Raw genomic sequence first — 18,888 nt, 5'->3', positions numbered from 1 at the left:
GAGGAGCTCGGTGCTGTGTGGACAAAGACCCCACCCCAGCAAATTTCCATCTCAGATTCTCATAATGCTTGGGTAGAATATTTTCAGTCCTTTTTGCCCCTTTCTCTCAAGTATAGCTCATGGTTCAAAACTCTTCTATTTACTAAGGTTTTGAGCAGTTCCTAAAAAAAGCTACTTCTTGCCTATTGCTTCAAGTTTGAGCTCCTATTCTTCACCATATGCATAGCCACAGGACATGCTGCCTTGCCAAAGGATCATGTCAGCATTTCCCCTACCAATATAAAGAGAAAAGGCTATTCTCGCTGTGTTTTCCTCACCCAGGGCTCTGCCCCATGTGGTTTCTCACTGTTTGTCATGCCCACCCCACAGCACACCTCTGACACAAGACTGGTTGATTTACCTGCATGCAGATCAGCTGTTGGCCATTCTTTTGACTAGGAGCACAGCCAAAGCATAACTGTTGCTACACTGTGGTTGAACTAGCCTCAAAACATCTGTGCTTTCTTTGAATTGCCAAGGAGACTACTTCTGACATACCCAAAAAGCACCTTGGTCAAATCTGGCTATGTAGATGAATCCAGCCTGACACATCTGTATAACGATTTACCTAGAAATGACTTTTCCTCCTGCCATGTATCAATGCTTCTCATGTTACATAGATGCATCCGAGCTCTTTATCTTTAGCCTTGAGGAAAGCATAACTGATCATATTAAGTATTGCATTGTGAATACTGATAAAATCCAACTCTTAATCAGCAGGAAGCCATTCAGAATAGCCAGAAAACAGTATACTACTTTTAATCTAATGTTTCCCTAATAGTCACTTCTTATATTGAAATGTTTTTTTCCCATCCACTTGTTAGTAAAAAAAAACAGTTAATCTGAATTGTTTTAAAAGGCACTTCTGAAATAATTCCAATAAACAAGTTGACAAAAGCAAAAATAGCTGGAACAGATTTTTATGTTGTCAGTCTTCATTGCCTTCAGAGTAATAGGCAAACACCACAATTAACCATCTCAAGGGACTAGACTGAGCTTCCACTACAATTTGTACAATGGTGTATAAAGTGTGCTTCCTAGGTATTCTGTGCTTCCTATGTAACTTATAGAACAGTCTTCCCATTCTACGATCTTCAGCAAGCAAATTATGCAGTGTTGATTTGTGCAGCTACCCAAAGGAGGTCCTCAAGCATGCTGGACTGCAGAATGTTCTTCCCTTGCAACAATTGTAGGCAAAGCTTACCTCCAAGCCTCCCTCTGATTCAGTTGGGATGTATTCTTTGCATCTCAGTTGTCTTTGAACTGCCTATCTCAGAAGAAGGTTGTTTGTATGTTTGCTCAGAAGCATACAACCAAGAACTCCATTTTTTGGATAATGCTTGTTTTGTTTCCTTTCCCCGAGCCATCTGTTTACCCATCCATACCAGTAGCCCCTCACCATTACATGGGAGTCAGGGAATCCTTTACATTAACATTGACTACACCTGATTTGTAATTAAAAGCATTGCATCATTGCTGGATGCTTCTCTGACAGTACAGCTAACCTTTGCGTGTCCAGTCATGCCGCCTGTAGGATGGCGAGATTCCACAACATGCCTACTGATGCTGGTGTAAAATCATTCTCTGACTGCAAATGGTGGCTCCACTACAGCTATCTCATTATGCACCACGATCCAATCCATTATCCAACTGGATAATTTCAATGCAGAAGTAGCTGAGACTTTTGATCTTTTAGCCTTGGAGCCAGCTGAAGATAAATTGTAAGGATCAGGCCTACAAAGTTTAAGAAAAGAAAGGTTCCCTTGACACTCAAAACACAAAAGGAAATTTCAGCTCTAGGAGTAGGAGTTTCTGGCTAAATTACTAAATGCCCTGGTTTAAACAAACCTGGAAAACACCTGCAGAAGCAATGATCAGAAAACAAGACTACGTATGAGCGTTAGCTATAAATACCCAAATCTCACTCACTTCTTGTAACCAAGAAAAACATCTTCAGTGGGTCATATATAACAGGCTTATGCTTTTCTTGGGAAGACAGCTGTTTACAAATGGAAATGATATGATAAATCCTTTAAGAACCTTGAGGATAGTTAGGTCTGAAAACATCAAGACAGCATAAAGCAGCAGGTACTAAGTAGAAATAGTTTCATAAAACCATAGGCTTCTTTACCAGGCTTCTTTATTTCCAGCAAATAGGTCAGGATCACTAAAACTAAAGACTTTACCGAAGAGCCAGAGGTAACAGACCGCTAGGCTGTTAAACTGATTCATTAAGTCAGAAAAGTCTACATTTTGGAACCATTTCTGCAGTTAGCAAAGGAATATATGAAGAGCACACGTACTCTAACAAGAGCCATTCATCATTTAAGTCATGAAACAAAACTAGGATAGTACAGGATCCTGGAAATCTTCATTCACAGTTCAGAAAAGAGGATTAGGTGTCTTTACTGACAGATAAAAGAGATCAGTACCATAACCGTACTGGACACACTCCCAGTAGGACCCATGGAAACAAATAAATCAGAAACACCAACTAGGAAAACATTGGACAGGAACTGAGTTGCTCAGCAAGAAGCCTGAGACAACAGCAATCTGAGAATAAAGACTTGCTGTTGACCATTAAACACTGAAACCAATGTTATGAGCTCAAGGGAGCACTTACTACTGCGTAATCCAAGTGTCTGGATTCGTGGCAGGAATGGGGTGAGATTCTAACTGTACTGTGAGATTTCATGAAATTACAACTGACCATGAAGGAGAAAGGCTTTGTTAAATACCAAACCTACAGTTTCAATGAGCAACTCACCTACATCTCAGTGCTCCTGGGATAGTACTGGACTGAGGCACTTTATTTCATAACCTAAGGGATACAACAGGACAAGAATGTGACAGTAGAGAAAAGATGACAAATTTTTTTATGGCATAGATAAGGAATGGAGAAAATATTTGAGGCTACTATTCCCTTTTCAGATATACCTGGAAGGAAAGCCTAGGCATTTTTTTTTTTTGTAATGGCTGCGAAGGAAAGCAGCTTAGTAAGATAGCCAGCAGATACATGGAACTAGGTCTCAATGCTGACAGAGAAATCCTTCTGAAGATCTGGTGCTCTGGTAGGATTGCATCACTCTCCTGAATCGGTGTTTTCAAATGCTTAGCTTCATGTCCCAGGCAGTCACCAAGCTCCCTTTCCACTACTAGGAAAGGGCACAGTGCTCTCTGCTTTTCGCACTCTCCTTCCCAGCACAGGAAAAAACAGTTCTATGGCTTCAAGCACCAGCAGAAATCTCTCTCTTGCCAAAGTCAATAGTAATTACAAGGTGCAGTGGATGGAACAGGCATTGTACTGTCCCAATGTTTTTTCAACTGGAGAATCGCAGGAAGGAGAGTTCTTGCAGGTTTGTCAAGGAAACTGAAAGACTAGTCCTGTAGCAGTGACTGTTTCTCAGTTCCCTGGAATTCTGCCTGCCTTAGTAAGGCCTGATATTAAATGAACTAGTGATCACAGCCAAATTCCTTGCTTATTTTCACCTCACAATAAACCAGATCCTTTGCCACCTCCACACTGCACTTTGTTAAAGGTAACTTTGTGATGCTTTAACACACAGATGCTACAGTAAGTTACACATGCCATAAGGGATGTGAAAAAAGAAACTTAAATAAATAAATAACTTAAAAATCCACATACAGGTGCTATGCCAAAATCTGCGTGAACATTTTCAAGGTAYTATCAATTTGCAGGCCACAGTCAGTGCCACAGAAAGAGCTATCACTCCAACAGGACAGACTATCAAGTTTCCATTTCCTGGATCTTGAAAGGCAGCTTCAAAGTTAACTCCAGCCAGTTACAAAACCATACAAATGTACAAATATTAACTGCACAGAATAGCCTCAAATTCAGGTAAACTGTGAGCCATTTTTGACAAAGCAGAAGCTAACAGTCCCCTGCTGGGAAAATATTGACAAAACATGCTATTTTTGTATTCTCATCTACTGTCTACAGCAAAACACAGAGCTATGACAGGCTCTTTGACAAGCAAGAGATCTCTAATAAAAATAAGCAATACATTAGCTAAAAAGATTGTTTAGAAAATCTCATCAAGCATACCTGTAGCATTATGGCCTTGGTGCCACATACGGTTTGTCAGACTGCTGGAATTAATTTCTAACAGTAGGTAAAAGTTTTCTCAGTGTCAAGTCTCCATTGCCTTTTAAATGACAACCTGAGGATAAGACTTGCTCCTTACATACAGAAAAGTCGGGATACAGTGAGATGTGCACAGGGCCTTACCTGCTCAAGCTTGTTAGGGCTACYGCGCCAAATAGCAAGCTGCAGATAGGCCTGCAAGTGTACAAGGGACACCCAGGCAAATGAGGGGCATGGCAAATACACGGCCTCCTCACACAGTCCTTGGGGGACAAGCACAACTTACCACCTTTGCCATGCTTGCATAAAACAAAGTCTATGGATGTTCAGAAGGGGGAGGGGAAAAAAAATCAGAGACTGTATGAGCAAGTTTTRGACTGCTAATATTTTCACTATTTAAACAGCAACAAGAYCTAATGGTTGAGGAGRAAAGGATTAGAGACCTTCTGGGCAGGCTAGACATCCACAAATCCATGGGCCCAGATGGGATGCATCCACGGGTACTGAGGGAGCCAGCAGATGTTGTTGCCAGGCCACTCTCCATCATCTTTGAAAGGTCCTGGAGAACTGGAGAGGTGCCTGAGGACTGGAAGAAAGCCAACATCACTCCAGTCTCCTARAAGGGCAAGGAGGAGGACCCAGGCAACTATAGGCCGATCAGCCTCACCTCCATCCCTGGAAAGGTCATGGAACAGCTCATTCTGGATGTCATCTCCAGACATAGGGAGGAGAAGAAGGTGATCAGGAGTAGCCAGCATGGATTCACCAAGGGGGAAATCCTGCTTAACGAGTCTGATAGCCTTCTATCATGGAATGACTGGCTGGGTAGATGAGGGCAGAGCGGTGGACATTGTGTACCTTGACTTCAGCAAGCCTTTTGACACTGTCTGCCAGAACATCCTCCTAGACAAGCTCAGAAAGTGTGGGTTAGATGAGTGGACAGTGAGGTGGAATGAGAAGTGGCTGAAAGGCAGAGATCAGAGGATCATCATCAGTGGTGTGGAGTCTAGTTGGAGGCCTGTGGCTAGTGGAGTCCCCCAGGGCTCAGTCCTGGGTCCCATCCTGTTCAACTTCTTCATCAATGACCTGGATGARGGGACAGAGTGCCTCCTCAGCAAGTTTGCTGATGATACCAAGCTGGGAGGAGTGGCTGACACACCTGAGGGCTGTGCTGCCATTCAGAGAGACCTGGACAGGCTGGAGGGCTGGGCAGAGAGGAACCTCCTGAGGTTCAACAAGGGCAAGTGCAGAGTCCTGCACCTAGGGAAAAATAACCCGAGGCACCAGCACAAGCTGGAGGCTGACCTTCTGGAGAGTAGCTCTGCAGAGAAAGACCAGGGAGTGCTGGGGGATGACAGCTTGACCACGAGCCAGCAACGTGCCCTTGTGGCCAAGAAGGCCAATGGTCTCCTGGGGTGCATTAGGAAGAGTGTTGCCAGKAGGTCGAGGGAGGTGATCCTGCGCCTCTMCTCAGCCCTGGGGAGGCYTCATCTCGAGTATGGTGTCCAGTTCTGGGCTCCCCASTACAACAGAGACATGGAGCTACTGSAGAGAGTCCAGYGTAGGGCTACGAAGATGATCAGAGGGCTGGAGCACCTGCCCAATGAGGAACGGCTGCGAGAGCTGGGCCTCTTCCGCCTGGGGAAGAGAAGACTGAGGGGGGATCTTATCAATGTGTAYAAGKACCTGAAGGGAGGGTGTMAAGGGGAYGGGGACAAACTCTTTTCAGTTGTCCCCTGTGACAGGACAAGAGGCAATGGGCAGAAATTGGAGCACAGAAAGTTCTGCCTGACCGTGAGGGGGAATTTCTTCCCTGTGAGAGTGAGAAAGTATTGGCACAGGTTGCCCAGAGAGGTTGTGGAGTCTCCTTCTCTGGAGATCTTCAAGGCCCACCTGAATGCAACCCTGTCTAACATGCTCTAGGTGACTGTGCTGAGCAGGGGGGTTGGACTAGATGATCTCCAGAGGTCCCTTCCAACCTTACTGATTCTATGATTCTAATTGTTCACAGTAACCCATTAAACTGTATCTCTCCTTTCCTTACACCACCACAAGRATTAAATTTAGGCCTGAGCTGTGACTTGAGGGCAGCCACTCAAATTAATAATAAGCTCAGAAGGCTAATTTAGTTCCAGGCTCACTTCCCCTTCCAAGATGACATTTGATCCACATGAAGAAAAAGGGAAAAGAAAAAAAAGGGAAAAAAAAGTGTGATCTAGGCTTACACAAATCAAATGATGTATTTTTGGTATCACAGAATATGGTATCATCCATATTCTTTTAGCACTCTTCAGAAAAGCTGGTTTTGGAATTGTAAAAATGTAGGAATTGCAAAAAGGGAAACTAAGCTCAACTTCTTCAGCATACAGAAGGAAAAGACACTAGTCCTGATTCTGAACTAAACATTGGAGGAGGATGGAAGAACACGCATCAGGCAAAACATGGCAAGCCAATACCCYTTTTCCAGATTATGAAGCAAGCCTCACAGGGCAAATTCAAAACAAATTTCATTGTAGCATTTCTCCAAATTGCAGACTACATTTTTCTGGGATCCTTCAACATCAGCACTGTAGAACTTGGAGTATACATACAAATCCAGATGTGTTCCACACTCTTCCTCTGATTATTTTAGGCCTCACACACACACCTATAATCAATAGATGTTACATGCTCTGTCCTTTCCATTCTCCCACCCCACGGCCAGCAGAGGAGCCCCAAAGCCAGCAGGTTCTGCATCTACATTTCAGAGTGTACTAGGTTTAGTAGCTCCAGTGTAGTATAAGTTAGATACCACTGGGACAAGCAGCAAGAGCTTTAGAGGTAGAACCTTATATGGAAAATACTAGTGACTGCAAGTCACTTATAGTGAAAAGCATCTCAAGATCAATTGTGGCTGCTATTTTCTCAGAAAACCATCACAGCCTTAGCAAAATTAGCTTTGTGCTGTGCTGGTAGTAGGATGCAAACTACATGTCTAATCTGCTGCTTCTACAGTCTGTATCATCATTAACTTCCTTAACTCCAGTCCTAACTGAACCAAGGGTGGCCAGCATGGTCAATTCATTTGCTTTTCATTCTTAAGTTTTAAAYCATTTCTGTAGCTCTCCCCACGTACCTTCCACATCAGTGATCTACCAATCCTCCCTCTGCTTCTCCTCCATCTCCCCAGAGATACTGTAAATCTTCAACTGACAGACCATGTATTTTCTTCCAGTTTTCAAAACAAATTGCACTCATGCAAAACATACCCTGTGTTTCTGGGCAGACACGTGGCAGAAAACTGGCAATAATTTTAGAACAAAAAACCACTTGATGAAGTATTAATGAAATGGTAAAAATGCCTTTCAGAAGCAAGAATAAATCAAACATGAACTTTTACCAGTTGTTGACAAATTTTGTTTTGGAGAGAAATTCCAACAGTGGGAGAAAAAAAAAAAAGCAATGGTCAGTTAAGGAGAGAAAGAAATCAGAAACCAATCATGATAGAAGATGAGGGAAAAAAAGAGTCTTTTTGTTCCCATCAGAACAGCTCCATCTTTCACATCTTCCACAGCAAACATCTTCCTATCTCTTTCCATTCATACTGTATATTCTAACTTTGCAGGCAGAGAAGCTTGTCTCAGGCAAATACTGCCATTATGGCAATGTTGGAAGATTCAATGTTATAAATACACACAAACACACACACACACATATATATGACTGGGTGGATAGCTTTCATTAACTCAATGAACCCACCCACTCCTGAGGGCAGGGGGAATCAGGAAAGGGAATCCTAAAACACTTATAARATCAAAAGCAACTGAGTGCTTCAAATTATGGGGAAAAAACCTGTCTTTGTAATGTTGGAAGAAAAGTTATAAAAGATTTCTGACAAAGTTTATAAATGCTACACTTAAAAGTCCTCTGTTCTTTTCAATCATAGGACACTGATAAACTGAACTGGAATAGATGTATTATTTTATACATCTAAGGCTCAGATATTAATCCCTACAAATGCCTTGTTCAAAGGTTGAAGCTCTCTTCTCAAACGACTCCGTATACTTTCCATTACGTGTCCTGCTGTCCTGCATAAAGCTACACTGTGATTCCTACCATTAAAGCATTCCCATGTAGTCATGTGCGAGTAATGTTCCTAGAATGCACTCTTACCATAAATATCTGGTTTATTCAGATAGATCATGCATGTAGACAAATATTTTACTTCACTTATCCTGTGAATTGATTTTCTGGTGTTTTTTGTTTTGCTCCCTTTCATCAGCTTCCATCTTAGATCTCCTGCATCTCTTGCAATGCCCCAGCAGGTTCAGGTTGCCAAAGAATTTGCAGTAAAAATTCCTAAATGCAAGACAGTTAAGATTCCTACTTCCTGCCCCTCTTTGTTTGTTAAGTATCAATTTGTTACTATAAAAGACCATGAAAAGGCCCTTTCAAAATCATGTATCAACTATTAAGTAGCAAATGTTATTTGTATGAAAGGCAGAAAAATCAACAGATTTTCCTTCTTAATCTCATAATCCACACCTTAAGATGAAATGTAACACTTCACTGATTACAGGGGGAAAAAAATCATGGTTTAATTACAACAATGTAGCATAAACACTTTAGTAGTCCATAACAGGGTATTATTGTGACATCTAAACTAAATTTGATTTCTCCACAGTTACTGTAAACAGACACCCTATATTCCCTAAATGATTGGCATTAAGAAGGTTTATACAAAGGCAGTCAGTTGTTTAATCTTTAAGATGTCATGACATGGTGAGATAAACAAGCATACATCAGTAAGTACAGAGAAATGTTATGCTACATTTTGGACAGTTCAGAACTGAAAGTGCTTCACATCTACAGGATAAGAAATGGCTTCATCTCCTCATCCCTAAATGATGAGAGCAAAGAAATAACCCTTTCAAAGGTTAAATAAACAGTGCCCCATTTATCCATGCTTATAGAAAGTTCCCAACAATTCAGAAGGTCACATGGTGAAATTTACAATCTATTTACAGTATAACAAATTGTAAAAGAAAAAAGTTCAGATATTCCTTGGTTCCCAAAAGCCTGAATCTCGCTCTCTCCACTAGAGCTAAGGACAAAAGTTACATACAGTATTAACATTTTTTTTCTTTTTTTTAAAAAAAAAAATCATCATCATCCAAATCCACCTTGACCAAAATCAGTTCCTAAGTCCTGGTCGTTTTTAACAACTGCTTAATCCCAATGTTTAAGGCATGTTCATTAGACATCAGTATTAAGGGTACCATCAGAAGAAAGAATCGCAGGTACTGAAGTGTCAGCGAATTTACACAGCAATGCTACTCTTCACAATATAATGTAAAATAAAACCAAGTTATGACAGAAGTTGTTCCTGAGTTAAAATTTGCTAAATACTGCTAAACTTAATGTTTTCCTCTTTTTTGTAATTTTGTCCTCTGTAGTTTTGTAATGTTTGTGCTCTGGAATGTCCTTTCACATATGCTCAATAGAAAATTAAAATTCACRCTGAAATATAGAAAGTAAAAACATGTTAGCAAAATTCTAATTATACTGGTATTCCCAAATCTAAATTTAGCCAATATGCAATGAATTTTCAGTGTTTAGTATCACTTAGCTTTTAGCGAGAGTATTTTCTAAATATGAGGATAATTATATACGTCAGTTCACATTTGTGTGCAATTGTCCAAACAACAGAAAAAGATTTTTGTATCAGGAATTGTCATTAACTTAAAGGTTTGTGAATATAAGGAATTGAGCTACACTAGACAGTTTTAGTTCTTTCTTACACAGTCTGTTCTTTCAGAATTAAAAGAAAACATTTTAAATTGCAGGAACACAAATTTAAATACCTACAGATATGTTCAGTTCTCTAAAACTGGACAATTAATTGTCTATTCATATTATTAAGTATTTGTTCCCACAGAATTTTCTCAAATATTCCTACTGAAGAAAAAAACTATCCACTTTTCTCAGCCAAGAACAGCTTCAAAAACACATTTTTCATCAGATTCAAATTGCATATGAAAATTATCATCTTAATCATTCAGCAACTTAATCATAATCGCCTTAATCATCCAACTCCACAAAATTTATAAACATTTGCTCAAGTCCAAGTAATAGATTTAACAGTAGTTAAAGGGCATTAGAAAGTCAGAACCAAAGGTGCAACTTGGTCTGTGTTATACTTCCACTTTTGGCTGTTAACTGCAGAAAAAAAAAAACAAAAACAAAATTGAGCTGTTAGAACTTGACCCAAAGTCTACTGAAATCAGTAAAACTTTTACAATGAGCTTTAAGGGACTTAGAACGTTAAGTGCTCCAACTAAAGCTCACCATTTGCAATAATTATCGCCTCCTGTTTTAAATACAGGAAAGGATTGCAGTAATTGCACCTACCAGACTAAGGAAAACAGGTTTTCAACAATATTCATTGTATGCATTGTCTTAACTGTCAACACAAGGTGCAAATTATGAATTTCTATGATGAACAAAACTTTTATTTCCAGATTTGTTCCTGTTTAAATTCTAGTGGGATGGAAACCAGTAATATACTGAGAAAACAGGATGGGAAAGGAATGACTGACTGTGCTTCCACAGTCTGGAWATTCCAGACAAAAAAGAACATTATATAGTGGTATAAGAAGAGAGCTCTGAATGAAGTCTGGCCTACCTCATGTGCCTTATGCACAAAGGTTAGCTAGAATTTAATTGTTGTGATCATAAAAAATAAATAGCAACAATTTATTCACAAAAATGGATTCAATTTTTTTTTTTGCTTTAACAAACTGTATGATCCATTAAATTATCAGCCAGCTGTATATTTAAGCTCAACAATAGAAAATGTAGTACATAAACACCTAAAAATCACAGTCATAAAAAGCAGGCAAGTACATCAGCCTTTTGGTGGCCAAAGCACAGCAAATTGTCCACCAAATAAGTGTAAAGAGACCTAACTCATGGGCATTTGCTTTGTTAAAAATTACTTCTATTGTCMATAAACAATTTTCTGTATTTTGATTTAATACTGCTTTTAAAGAACTGTAAACTATTTAAAATGTACACACAAGCATAAATGAAAGGATTTAAATACAGTGGTCAATAGGAAAAACAGCTCCTTAAATTTGCTTGTGTGATGAATGGTTAATTTGGAACAAATCCGTAATTATTCATAAAGAACTCTGACCTTCCATAGGTGAGACAGTACTGCCATTATTTCTAACACTTGTAACCATTATAACAACAGGAGAAAAGAAAAAAAAAACATATCAGCCCTGATACATCAATCTCATATGCATTCAAAATTACAGATATTTACAAGAAAAATATATATTTAATTAAAAAGCCACTGAAACATGGACTTTTAGTCAGGTGCTGCACTTTCTGCAAAATGAGGTAATTTAGATGCAAACAAATTAAGTTTAGTAGAGTTCAGGATCCATGGTTTCCACACTTAAAGTATAGATTGCTTCAGTGAATGGCTTGGCTGTTTCTATATTTTCAGAGCAAGGAAAAAAAAAAAAAAAAAAAAAAAAAAAAAAAACACACTAGATCCAGTTAAATCCTGTATTGTAGTGCTCTTGATGATGCAACACTGACTATCGTCAGAAGGCTTCCCAGCTCAGTTTTACAACTGGTCTTTCAATAGAAAGAAAAAAAAAGAAAATTCGTTATAAGTTGGTTTCATCCCATGATGGGTCATTCATGTTCTTTAGAACTTTCCTAACAAGCTTCTCCAAGTCCTTGCGAGCTCTTTGCTCTTCTTCCAATGATTTCTTCATCTTCTTGTTATCCTGTTTAATATAGATAGAAATAGTAGTAAATTTTTTACAACAACAATCAGATCTCTTCCAACCAGAAGTATATCATTAATCACAAATTCTGAAGACTCTTCTCAGTAAGTCTGCTACTAGCTGTCCAAAAGCAAACCAGCTACACACAATGCTTGACACAATTAAACAAATCCACCAAATGGAAACTGAGGTATTTCCTATTTATACTTAGGGGTAGTTTCTAACGCAAGGGCTAGCAACAAATGGCCAATAATTTTGAATTCTTTTGCTTAAAGCTGATCAAGGAACAGTAGAATATTGGTGTTAATGAGAAAGAAACAGAACAATAATAGTAGAATAAATATTTCTCTAAGAGCCTCCTGTGACTATACCTAGGTTCACAATCTCAAAAAAGCTTCTTAAAACTTAATGCAAATTAACCTACTTAATTAGGAAAGTAAATAGTTGAAGAAAGCATCTTGAAAACCATTTATGTTCTCTGAAAAGTGTTTCGTCCCTAAATCTTAAGACAGCCAGACAATTACCAACAACCTAAGAGTCTGAATTCAAAGAAACACCACCACCGTGCACACATATTAATGAATGAGTCAGGTCTCAATGTTTTGCACCCAGCACTGAAATGCCATTATTGGCAGGACTGTAACAATCTTGCTGACTGAACCACAGCAACGGTTACATTGCTGTGGACTCCCCATCAGCTCGCACTTACAGAAATTTCTAAAAATGGGAAAGGATCAACAGTTGCCTTCTCCTTACCTCCATTATCTCCCCAAGTCTGTTGAGAAACTGAGAATTTCATTTTTTTTTCTTGTAGGTACACAGTTCTTTACTTTTCCTTCTGTTCATCCCTTCCTCCCTTCAGGATTGTACTATTACAGTGTAAATCCTGTAGCACAGTAGTTATAAATAACTGATAAAAGCTGCTAAGGTGCTTTCTGTGGTAACTGTCACAAACTGCTGGTCTGAGATCGACAGCAACCACCATGTACTCCCAGCTTTTATCCATGAAACCTTGGGTCAACTGGGACATTCTCATCCTGGAGATTCTCTCTGCCATTTCAAGAAGTGGCAACATCACAGCAAAGGACCAGTAAATGCTTCTAAGCTAAGATCCCAAACATACAGGAAGATGAAGTCAGGCTTAAATAGCTCTTGGTTTTGGAAGCTACGACATTCTGAAGAGGTCTTCTATTTGGAGAGGGATGAGGGAAGACAGCCAACACTTGAAGTTCAGGAAAAAGGTGACTTTTGTTTAGGGTCACGCACAGATCTGCAGGAGCACTTTTATCCTTTATACTGAAGCAGTCAAGCCACAGAAAGGCTAACAGGTTATCATTACTGCTCATATCAGGTGAACTGTATTTTTTAGGAAGACTGTCAAGTTCACATCAAACCTGGGATACACAAACTTTACAAGCTGAAATCACCAAAAATTAAATATTTAATATGTCAACTCTCCTATCTCAAGAAACATGTATTCCATCTTTAAAAACACTGAACACACTTATCAAAGACAGACAAAGAATCTGGATTCATCTTTGCAGCCCAAATACTGAAGTAAGTTGAATATAAACCTATTTTATCAGGAGATCTATCAGACTTCTTGAGTCATAGATCTGTTAAGACCAGTTAGCTAGTTCACACATTGGAAAGCAAAGACAATTTAATGCCTTTTTGCCTACACATTAAGCTATGAGTACATACAGCAGCATAAACAAGGTTTAAACAGGCTGTGTCCTGACAAGAAAGGATATTTTTAAACAACTCAAAATGGATACTTAAAACACGCTTAAAATATCAACTGCATCTTCCACACCAGCTATGCAGGTGAGATCTTGTGCAATTACCTCAAGTGACAAATCAGCTACCTAATCTAACCTGTAGCCTTCATTAAAAAAAGGCCACATGACAAACAGTGAAAACRACTCTCGACTCCTGAAATGAAAGCTTTTAAGAACCGATTCATAAGTGGTGTTCAGATTACTGAAAGATTATTTTAAAATAATAAAAAATAAAAAGGCCTAAACAGATCCATGTTTTAATACCACTAAAATTATGGACAAAGAGCAAATACTATACAGTCTCTACACACTTATTTTGCTGCTAATACAGCAGAATCGAATTTATTTAATGCTTTCAACACTTCAAAATTGTAACATCCAAAAATAAATGAAATATAGCTTAGTAAATCACCTCAGGATAGGTGACACAATTCTCAGATTGGCAGTCCAAGCACAGATTACAAGCACATAACAGAGTGCCTTTTGTCAAACTGGGAGTTTTATTCTTAAAAGCAAATTTCAGAGTCTTGACTTTAGTCCAAAATTTAAATTCATTCCTGTCAAACTGTATGATTTTAAAAGCTGTATTTATTTTTATAAGCAGCTTTCCATCTTTCCATTCTCAATATTGGTATAAATACAGCAAATTACCAACCTGCCTTAATTCCTGTACTTCATCCTTTAATGCATACACCGTGTCAACAAGGCTTCTAAAATAAAAAGAGAAGATTATCTGTTATAATAGTTTTCAGAAAACATATCTAAGCTATCTTTTGTTTTTAATGCATTTCCTATATCAGTTTAATAATAGATTAACAGCTATTTTTACAAACGTGTTAAAAAACCATCATCTTTTATCTAACATTCAGTTAGGCAAGGACCTTTCAGCAGCTTCTATGTCAATACCAATCTCTCAAACAAAAACAGATTTAAAATACAATTCTGTTACAGAAACATAAACGCAGAAACCAATGCAAGTCCGTTCTATGAATTATGTTTCTGTAACTGAACTGTGTTTCACTTTCAACATACATCTTACCAAAAAAACCAGACTGATACCCTCCACAAAACAGAAAGACGATAACAATTTAATACCAAAATTCTACAGCACTCAGAAAAGCCATTTACAAGTGGAACTTATCAATTCTTGGTATATTAGAAAGCAATGGAGTAGCATATATAGAGAAGCCAGACAGCAAGCATTTAAATGAAGCTTCACTGCACTTGCAAGGTATACTCCAAACATCTGTCTCCACCACTAGTAATATACCACACACACACACACACACACACCCTAGTACTACTGCTACTAAAAAAAGGAGGTAGGAGAGGAAACAGAGTGCAAAGTTTACTGTTTTAATCCATCATTCATTAAAAGTTTTCTTACTTCTCTTCTATAACAGTTTGACCATTACTTTTAGTTTCTTCTACAATAATTTTTTCTTCTTCTGGAAGCAGGACTTGGGGAGCTGATTCTTTACGGGAACCTGTTGTAAAAATAAATTATAAAATGAGCAATTTGCAAACAATGCTGGGACATTTTGAAGACTTACTTTATTTACTCTATGATACACTTGCACCACCAAGGTATATCAGCTTCAAATTTGTCTTTCCCTTCACACACAGTTACCAACGTATCTTTTTACATTTGACAAAATTGCCTGACCCATTCCTATCCTGCTGATGACAGAACCCCTCTGCGCTATCGACAGGGAGGTTACACTAAGTTCAAGAAACAGTACACTGTTCAACTATCAGCAAAATCTATACAAATTCATCATAGCTGCACCAGAAAACAAATGATCTGTTTAAGTAATAGCAATTTAAGCCTCAAGGATAGATTCTGATCTCACACTGATACACATTTAAGAAATAATTCCACTCTAAATCAATTATTCTATCAGTAAGGAGCAGAAGAGTGATACCAGATGATACAAGGATGGAAAAAGAAAATAAATTTAAAGCTCCTTTTCCCAGAAAGAAAACTATAAATACAATTGTGCATGTATGTGCATAGGCATACATACAAATACACGTAAATACAGTCTTTTAGTCCCATAACAAATTGCTACTAAAAGAAATACATAGCTCATTTTTAATACATATTTTTAAAGCAGTTAAAATGGTTTGATGACAAAACTCAAAACATTCTGTAACATCTTTGGAACATTTTTTCCACAATCATTGCAATTTTTAAGATCAGGATAATTCATACAGTTTCTAAAAAAGCAGTTCTAAATGGAAAAAAGAATCTACTGCTCAGAGATGTGTCCATTCTAAAATGTATATAATCTGGAAATGTTATTTAATTAAGCTGCAACAAATTACTAGCACTTTTTCAATAACAAAATAAATTTTGTATAGCTATCTCTAAATAAATAGCTAAGAATGACAGAATTTGTCTAAGAATTCTGAATTCAGAAATCAAGAACAGATTAAATAAGGCATTAAAGTTCTTGCATGTTTAACCAAGATGTCAATTTTAACAAACAATATGCACTTGCTTACCAATTCATTGTGATCCAATTTTGACTAACTGGGAATAACTTAATTTTAAGCACAGTTTGAACTGAAAATTGTGTACTACAGGGTGCATGTCTGTTAGAGAAATTAGCTAGCTCTTGCCAAACAGCTGCTTTGTGGTAAACAACGCATTTCTTCTAGGGTTCATAATACATAATCTAAATGTACAAAATTGAATTAAAAAAAAAGAAAAAGAATCAAGCTCAAAGAAAAGTATCGATTCCCCTAATCTGCATTCTAAACATGAGCTTGTAGGACAAAAAAAAAAAAAAAAAAAAAAAAAATCTCAGCAGTAGGTGTTAATTACATTATTTTACATTATTTTAGCAAACAAGGGCAAATATCCTTTAATGAAGGAAAGGGTTTCTTTAAGCCGACAGTAAAGAAATAATAGTATATAACAGATTTTACAGAGTAATAACTACTGCACATCTGAGAACAGAAACTTATCCTTGAAAGCTTTAAGTTCTGGATCTCAGTGGACAGATCTTTAATGGGTTAACTTTTATAAAAAAGAAAAAAAAGAAGAAACTTTTCAGGGAAGGAATGACTTGAAAAATAAGCATAGCAAAGCTCTGTAAGGAGCTCAAAGGCATTTCCCTGTTTGTCCTATCAACCATTAACTGTAAAAATTTGTCTCATCTTTATTTCAGTTAATTGGTTACTGCTCTGTTTTATTAGCTCAAGACATTACACAGAACATTGAGCTCAATGTAATTTTAGAAAGTTAGCTGACACCTGCTGCTACTGGATCACTTAATTTTTGGTCTCAGTATCAAGTTTGAACACTTCAGTGCAGCACATGCTGAGGGAGAAATTGAGCTAAGAGGAGAACTGCCTTGAGTTTCTCCCCCGATTCCCTTCAACCAAAGGGAGCAGCACATTATGGCTACGTCTATATGGAGCTCCATTCAATCGTCTTTGCCTGGTCAGAGTAACATGGGTCCTTTGAAAGGCAGAAATAGCATGGAGGAGACAGCTTAAAAAAAATAACTGTGTACAGTTGTATACACACATGCATGTAAAACAAATATGCGCACATCAGCATATGCTTCTGGACCACACAGCACAGAACACACTTAATACTACTAAGACACAGAATGTACAGTTTCATAAAAAAAATTTCCAACATACACAAGGACAGCATATTATACACATACACACTTACGTGACGTAAACTGTTGCTGTAAACAGTGATCTTTTTGTGCCACAATATATTAACTACTATGGAATTCAGGATATCACAAGCTTTAACCTCACTTTCATTGTTCCAATACCCTCAATCATGTTGTAACTTTCACTCCTATCACAGAACCCTCTCTGCTTTTATTGTTCATCTTTATACTGAAAAAAAAGAAATTGTATTTTTTCCTTTATCTTTTTAACCTCACAACATTTGCTAAGTATCAAAAGCTACAAACACACRTCTATCCTGCAACAAAACTATCATCATATGAGTATTTACACAATAATACAGACTTTCTGTACCAAATACTAATGGCAAAACTAATACTTCATTGTCCTGCTTCTCCATACCATTAACACCAAAACCTTCATATTTAAGATGCATTTACATGTAAATGTGCATCTAAAATGAATTTCAAATGAAGTGTCACCTCATTATCGGCACTAAGTAATACTTCCCTAAATTGCACCTTGTGCTCCTGCCAGGTCCTTTATGGCTGTTTTCTATGTAAATGTTTCTCTCCATAGAACATTTAGAAGCTACAGTTTTAGGAGAGGAAGACAGGGGTTGCATTACAGAGCTGCATCAGTAACAGTTCTGGAAGATGCTACAACTTAGATTACCCTAAGCACTGTCCAAGATAYATTCAAGCCCCATGAAGCAGTGCAGAAGAATTAAAAGTTAGTTCAGGCTGCCATATCCACCATTCCTCAATCCTAAACTTGCAAGTTTTGTGCTGATTTTCTTAGAGACACTATTCAATCTCATTCTGACTCAGATATGCAAAAATACAATGTTTAAACTGACTTCTAACAACTTCAGCCTTACACCACTTTGAGGCAATACAACCAAAAATTCTAGTTTAAAATATGGATGGAAGAAAAAAAACATCTCAAACTTTACAGGGTTTGCTTTTGTTTTCTTTTGAGGGAGAATGCAGGCCCTGAGGGAAAGGAGAGTGGAAGAGAAAAAGAAAGGATGTTTGGCAAACCCAGACAATTACTTAGTATTTTCCACCCTTAGATTGGAAGCTAAAAAATTGCAACGCTTTTTGCCAATATCATACTCTAAACAGTGTAACACTGTTATTCTAACCATATAGCATTGGCATTCTGACCTAGAGATCTGGGTGAGAGAGCTTAGCAATAGCCACTGTGCAACGTGGCAAAATACATGAGACACACACCAAGACTGTGAGTGAGAGCCCCTGATTTCAGCTACTCGTGTCTGGCCCCCTCCCTAACCTAACCAACAACACTGGCAAGCCACTTAAGGTATACCTGGAAAAAAAAGAAAACTGAAGGGTATTTATATGGCTGCAAGACTTCATGTCAGATGAAGTTAGCTTTGTCTGAAACTGGCAGAATATCACTTATAGCACTGGAGTACAGTCTTTACACCAAATGGAAAGCAAAGAGTGCAGACTGAATTCTATAGAGCTTCTCCGTGATGTCTGGTTGCAAGTATAAC

General features: G+C 38.0%; 1 protein-coding gene across 1 annotated transcript in view; it reads right to left on the bottom strand.

Moving 5' to 3' along the window:
- Positions 1-8,839: 8,839 nt before the first annotated feature.
- The window catches only part of ARHGEF7 (Rho guanine nucleotide exchange factor 7), a 128,294-nt gene continuing 118,245 nt past the window's right edge, over positions 8,840-18,888 (bottom strand). Inside the window, exons 21-23 of the mRNA XM_085318143.1 lie at positions 15,097-15,196; positions 14,365-14,419; positions 8,840-11,928 (exon numbers count right to left, since the gene is read on the bottom strand). Of these exons, the coding sequence (XP_085174269.1) occupies positions 11,806-11,928; positions 14,365-14,419; positions 15,097-15,196 (278 nt within the window). The 3' untranslated portion in view covers positions 8,840-11,805. The remainder of the gene's footprint in view (positions 11,929-14,364; positions 14,420-15,096; positions 15,197-18,888) is intronic.

Source organism: Rhea americana, unplaced genomic scaffold, assembly GCF_003343005.1.
Source record: "Rhea americana isolate MKP2758 unplaced genomic scaffold, rheAme1 scaffold_52, whole genome shotgun sequence".
Lineage (NCBI taxonomy): Eukaryota > Metazoa > Chordata > Aves > Rheiformes > Rheidae > Rhea > Rhea americana.
This window is presented reverse-complemented; position numbering and strand designations above follow the sequence as displayed.